Genomic DNA, 6,961 nt, shown 5'->3' on the forward strand with positions numbered 1-6,961 from the left:
TATTCAATTATATATAAGGGAGAGATGTGGTGGCTATGTAACAAAGCTAAAAATTTCTAGATGATGATGATAAAGCTAAAAAAATACTGTTTGTACCAGAATGCTTTTTGTTGAATTTTATTCCTGATATCTTTAAGAAAAATGAGCTATATTTAGTTATGCAAATTTTGACTGCAGCTAGAATTGTCTTTGCTAAAAGATGGAAAGATGAAAACTTTCCTACTAAAGAAGAAGTTATTTATAAGATACTTGATGTAGCAGAGATGGAGATGCTAACTTTTATTATTCAAGAAAAAAATGCTGAGCCATTTGATAATTATTGGCTTTCTTTCTACAGATGTTTAAAAGAGATAAATTTTAGTTAAGTAAAATTTAGTTTATATGATTGGAATTAATTTGTACAACTATATTAGCTATTATTTAAATGACTGCAAAATATATATCAATGCTTTGGTTTACATGAAATGTGACAATATCTGCAACTATTATAAAATGATTCGTTGAGGTGATATTTCTCCACAAATCTTAAAATACCAATAAAAATAATATTAAAAAAGAAGAAGAGTTCTAAATATGCAGAGATGCAAAGGCAGTGCTGGGAAAGCAAGAAAGGCTGGCTAATTTACTGTTCAGCCCACAGCGAATCCTGAATGAGGACATCAATCAGCGCCGCCAGTCTTTCGAGGGGCCCAGCTGGGAGAAGACCTTCCCTCCTCCCTCTCTTCCCCGCACTTGGCCCTTCCTCCCAACGCTGCACTTGGCGAGGAGCTGCACAGGGGGCCTTCACATCGGGGGAGGTGAGGAGAGGTGGTGGCAAGACGTGGTGCAGGGGGAGTGGAGTTCGCGTCGGGCCAGATGGAAAGTTAGGGGGCCTTTGAAGTAAGTTGGGGGCCCTGCCCCCAGATACCCCACTGTAGCTACAGACCTGCACAGGAGATCGCCTTGGAACTGTGTCTGCCTTAGCTAGCATTTGTGTTGCAGTTCTGATCCTTCAAGGCAACGCTTAGCACATTTCAGCAATAGCACAGCTCAAAGTTGAGTGACTTCCGGGAACCCCGGACTGTACCTACACACTCATGAGCCCCGTTCACATGTTACAGTGAACGTGTGAGACACTTTTGAAGAGGTGAGCAGTGACTCACGAAAGTTCATACCTTGCCATGAATTTTGTTAGTCTTTAAGGTGCTACTGGACTCTTGTTCTTTTCTACTGCTACAGACAGACTGACGTGGCTGCCCATCTTCATCTAATTCCTCACATGTTTCGCAAGGGAATAAAAATTCTGGTGGAGGAAGCATTTGAACACTTTGACGAAGAAAAAACTTTTTAGAGAGCGGAAATATATTTTAATACTTGAGGGAGAAAAGGAACACATTTTATGGGGGAGAGAAAAATACTTTTTATTACCACTTAGGAGGAGAACATGAGAGAAGCCATGCTGGATTAGGCCAATGGCCCACCTAGTCCAGCATTCTGTGTCACACAGTGGCCCAAACCCAGGTACCTTCAGGAGGTCCACCAGTGGGGCTAGAACTCCAGAAGCCCTCCCGCGGTTGCCCCCCAAGCACCAAGAATAGAGTATCACTGCCCCAGAGTGTTCCATCTACACCTTGTGGCTAATAGCCACTGGTGGACCTCTGCTCCATATGTTCATCTAATCCCCTCTTGAGGAATAAAAGCACTTTTAAATCGATGTAAAGGAAATTGTATTTCTGTTAATATTTGCCTTTGAAATAGGCAATCACTCTTGAAGAAATAAGTGAAGAGGTTTTGGTATTAGGGCAGTTCAGTTAAACAGGATAGGAGCTCTTCAAATGTGCCTGACATAATTTGGATTCTCAGTCACAGATCTCCGATACCTCTAGTTTCACCCTTCAAGATGAATGAAAATACTTCCTGTAGACCCTCTTCATGGCTGCCTTCATCTCATTGTTCCGGAGGGTGTAGATGAAGGGATTCAACATGGGGGTTACCAGGGTATACATAATAGCCGCCACTGTGTCCTTGTGCTCTGGGTGTTTGGCGTTTGGATTGAAATAAACAAAGCTGATACCACCAAAGTACATGACCACCACACAAATGTGGGACCCGCACGTCGAGAAAGCCTTGCGCTTGGCCACGGCCGATGGAATCTTCAAGATGGTGTAGAAAATGAAGATGTACGAAATGAGAATGAGCACAAACGGCCCCATGATCTCCACCAGCCCCTCGGTCATCAATACTAGATCGATGATGGACGAGTCAGAGCAAGAAACATCCAGAACAGGGTAAAGGTCACAGAAAAACTGAGGAATCTCCCCCGGGTTACAGAACTCGACTTGGGACATCATAACAGTGTAAAGCACCGAGTGGAAGAAGGGGATCGCCCAGGACACTGCGGCCAGTTGGAGGCAACGCTTGCGGCTCATCATGGCCGAATAGTACAGTGGGCGGCAGATGGCCACAAAGCGGTCATAGGCCATGGAAGCCAGGATGTAGCTGTCTGCATTGCCAATAAAGATAGCGAAAAATATCTGGGTCAGGCAGCCATGGTAGGAGATGGTCTTCTTCTGAGAGACCAAGTTCACGAGTGCCTTGGGGATGATGTTGCTGCAGAAACCCAAGTCGCATACTGCGAGGAAGCTGAGGAGGAAGTACATGGGGGTCTGGAGGAGCTGCGCATCCGAGCGGATCACGAAGATGATGGTTACATTCCCCAGGAGGGTGAGCAGGTACACGAAGAGGAAGAATGGGAAAAGGATCTTCTGGAGTTCTGGTTGGGATGTGAAACCACGGATGAGGAATTCGGAGACCTGGGTGACATTCTTGTGATTCATTGCTGTAGGGGGTGAGAGAACAAGGAAACTAGAGGTCGGCTGCCAAAGTTGTGGCTGGTCAATTGCAAGGGATACATTCCTTTCACTGGCTACCCATTCTGTGAAGTAGGGAGCTGGAAATGAACCAACCAGCAAGCCCACCAGTTTGGTAGGATGCAACTTTGAGCAGAGATGCAGCGGGAAAACACCAGGGTCTCTGTTTTGTTTTCTTCTGTGCTACATCTATCCCCTTTCTGCTCCAAATCCTCCTCCTCTGTGTTCTGACCCGACATTCCAAGGTAACAAATGCACAACATTGACCCTCTAATCATTTTTGTTTAAGTAGCTTTTAGACTTTTCTTACAGCATTCATATGTCATGTATGATTTTTGTCATGTATGATGCTTGGTGCAGTGACTAGGTAACAGGGGGTTGTCTACACCGCAGGCTTAAACCAGTTTCAGATTTAACTACCATGAGAAACTAAGGAAGCCTAGAAACCAGTTCTGTGACCTGGCTTGGGAATTCTAAGTGCCTTCACGAGAACACAATAGCCAGGAATCGTTGGGGGAAACTGTGATCACTACATTGGTTTATAAATTCAGGTGGGTACCCATACAAAAGAAATGTTACATATGATATCAAATGTCAGCAATGCCATTCCACTCTCTAAAGGTCAGTCCCTATGCAAACAGGTAGGGTTGCCAAGTGAGGCAGACAAGCGGGGGGAGGGGACTTACCAAGAGGCTCCAGGATAGAGGAGGGAGGCTCGAGGAAGCATGACTGAACTCCCAAGCAAGTTCTGGTCGTGGCACTTAAAGGGACCTCATTCCTTTTAAATGCCTTCCCTTCATTTGAAATAATGAAGGGTGGGGGCACCTTCTTTGGGGATTCATAGAATTGGACCCTGCGGTCCAATATTTTTGAAATTTGGGAGGGGGGTTGAGGAGAGACACCAGCAGCCGTGCTGAAAAATGGGTGCCTCTACCTCACAAAATAGCCACCCCAGAGCCCCAGATACCCATGGACTGATCCTCCAATATACCCTATGGGGACTGGTCTCCGTAGGGTGTAATGGAGTGCCCAACAGCCATCCCCCTCACTTTCTGATAGCCCTGAAGTGGGGGAGGGGCTCCAAACCAGGGGGACCCCCCTGCTTCCATCTGAGGATTGGCAACCCTACAAACAGGTCAGTCCCTCTGCAAAAGAATAAATGGACACACATCTGACATTAATCACAACTAGTGTTCCCTCTAAGCTGAGTTGGTTTGAGCTAGCTCACATTTTTTTAGCCTCTGGCTCTCACATTTGTTGTCTAAGCTCAGGAAGAATGACTCCAGAGCACATTAATTTATGCAGCAGCCAAATCTCTCATAAGAACATAAGAGACGCCAATGTTGGTTCAGGCCAAAGGCCCATCCAGTCCAACACTCTGTGTCACACAGTGGCCAGAAATACCAGGTGCCATCAGGAGGTCCACCAGTGGGGCCAGGACACTAGAAGCCCTCCCCCAAGTACCAAGAAGACAGAGCATCACTTGCCCCAGAGTCCATATCTATACCGTGTGAATAATAGCCACTGATGGACCTCTGCTCCATATGCTTATCTAATTCCTTTTTGAAGCCGTCCATGCTTCAAAAATATTGCAAGAGTGCTAATGTTTTAAGCATTACAACTCACTCACAACTTTAATGCCAGAAGCTCACAAAGTAGAATTTTTGCTCATAAGACTCCACAGCTTAGAGGGAGCATTGATCACAACACTAAAAAAACCACTGGGAGAACATTTTAATCTTCCAGGACGCTCCACTGCTGACCTAATAGTGGCACTCCTCAAACAGAGAAGCTTAACAGGGAGATTGCAATGGGAGATTGCTGAATTTGCCTTCACTCACAACTTCAGAACAATGGAACCCCCCCCCAGGGCTGAATAGGGAGAGGGTTTTTCTCTCACCACAGATGCTGATCTGCTGTCCCTAAGCATGCCTCCCCTGTCCTAAGCAAGCTGATTAGACTTTGGACTGTACTTTTGCATTCTGATCCCCTTCTTTGCAACACCCCTCCCACCCCGTTCCCTCCTTCATTTGGGGAGGGGGAGCTTTTCCCCTCTGCAAGTAGGATGGCTAGGGCACCTACTTTGAGGGCACAAAGGATTGGAATTCTTGGTCCAATTTGCTTGAGACTTGGGGGTTCTTGAGGGGACAGACAGTCCTCACTCCCCCGCAATTTGGGTGTCATTTGGTTTAAATGCAGCCGCTCCAGCCTCCCCACACACACACACACAAAATCTCCCATACGGAATAATGGAAAATTTGCTGGTCTCCTTCCTCACTTTTCCCGTGATCTCACACAATAAATAATTTACTTTCAATCCACTTTCAATGCACTTTCCAACTGGATTTTACTGTGTGAACTGGCAAAATCCAATTCAAAAGTGCACTGAAAGTGGATTATATAGCGCAGGGGTGTCGAACTCTTTTGTTATGAGGGCCGGGTCTGACATAAATGAGACCTTGTTGGGCCGGGCCACGTGTGTCATAAAATGTAATGCCAGGTACTTTATAAAGTACACAAACACAAAGGGTTTTTTTTAATTAAAATAAAACATGCTTAAAACATTAGCACTCTTGCAATATTTTGTCTATTTAACAGTGTCTGATAAGTGACACATCTTGCTCTGAATTATTGCATCAAAATGTCTGTGCTGTTGCCATCTTGAGTAGGCTGTTCAGGTGTGTATCTGTAAGCTGCAAACCTACGATGACACAGCAGAACTGGAGGAAGAAGAAGAAGACAGCCAGTTCTACTGCAGGCCTGATAGAAGAAGAAGAAGAGATTGGATTTATACCCCGCCTTTCACTACCCAAAGGTGTCTCAGAGCGGCTTACAAACTCCTTTCCCTTCCCCCTCCCCACAACAGACACCTGGTGATGTAGGTGGGGCTGAGAGAGCTCTTGACAGAAACTGCTCTTTTTCAGGAACAGCTCATCAGAACTATGGCTTGCCCAAGGTCATCCAGCCAGGTGTGAGTGGAGAAGTGGGGAATCAAACCCGGTTTTCCCAGATTAGAGTCTGCGCACTTAACCACTACACCAAACTGGCCCTCTGGGGGCCTGATCTGGCCTCCGGGCCATATGTTTGACACCCCTGATTTAGTGTGTGTGATCGCAGCCTTGGTGAAACAAACAGAACACCACAAGGAAGTGTTGCAAATGCAGAGTTTTCAGTAGAAAGGTAATTTTTAAAAATCGTTAATCGGTCACTGTAAGAGTAGGAAAATTAAATGAATGCAGAGGGAGGCTTTAGAGGGGTTGGTGTTTGTGGTTAGTGCCATCCCCCCACCCGACCCTGTGCCAAGAAGCAACTACTTCCGCATTCTGTAAAACTGACCTCTTTGGTCCAATTGACTTGAAATTTGGGAGGTCTTTAGATTAGAGGGAGTCATATATTCTGTGCAGTTTTGGTGTCATCATCTTTATAAATTGCTGCCCCAGACCATCCAGTAGTAAACTCCAGAACTGGGAAATGCACACAGAACTATGCAGGAGGAGGCAGAGAGGGAGAGGAAGAGGAAGAAAAGGAGGAGGAGGAGGAGGAGGAAGAAGAAGAATTGGATTTATACCCCTCCTTTCACTCGGAGTCTCCTTCTCAGTTCTCTCGGAGCTTTTCTCTCAGTCCCACCTACCTCCCAGGGTGTCTGTTGTGGGGAGGGGAAGGGAAAGGAGTCTGTAAGCCACTCTGAGACTCCTTTGGATAGAGAAGGGCAGGGTACAAATCCAGTCTCTTTTTCTTCTTCTTGGATGACAAAGCCCCAACAACATGCCAACTTCACCGGCCCCCTCTTACCTCTACCATTGCCTGATGATACCCACCATTAAGGATGTGGAAGGCTGACCCCGTGGCTCACTTCCCAGGGGCGGCAGCCTCTTCCTATATGCTACAAGCCAGTTTGGTGTGCTGGTTAAGTGCGCAGACTCTAATCTGGGAGAACCGCGTCTGATTCTCCACTCCTCCACTTGCACCTGGCTGGATGACCTTGGGCAAGCCCTAGTTCTGATAAGAGCTGTCCTTGAAAAACAGTAGTTTCTGTCAGAGCTCTCTCAGCCCCACTGACCTCACAGGGTGTCTGTTGTGAGGAGGGGAAGGGAAAGGAGTTTGTAAGCCGC

At 46.3% G+C, this 6,961-nt stretch overlaps 1 protein-coding gene across 1 annotated transcript; it reads right to left on the reverse strand.

The window, feature by feature from the left end:
• Positions 1–1,874: 1,874 nt before the first annotated feature.
• LOC107122818 (olfactory receptor 1L1-like) lies at positions 1,875–2,816 on the reverse strand. Its single transcript, XM_015425960.1, has one exon. The coding sequence runs from the start codon at positions 2,814–2,816 to the stop codon at positions 1,875–1,877; it is 942 nt and encodes a 313-aa protein (XP_015281446.1).
• Positions 2,817–6,961: the final 4,145 nt, after the last annotated feature.

The sequence above is a fragment of the Gekko japonicus genome, unplaced genomic scaffold (genome assembly GCF_001447785.1).
Source record: "Gekko japonicus isolate JY-2015 unplaced genomic scaffold, Gekko_japonicus_V1.1 scaffold3472, whole genome shotgun sequence".
NCBI lineage: Eukaryota > Metazoa > Chordata > Lepidosauria > Squamata > Gekkonidae > Gekko > Gekko japonicus.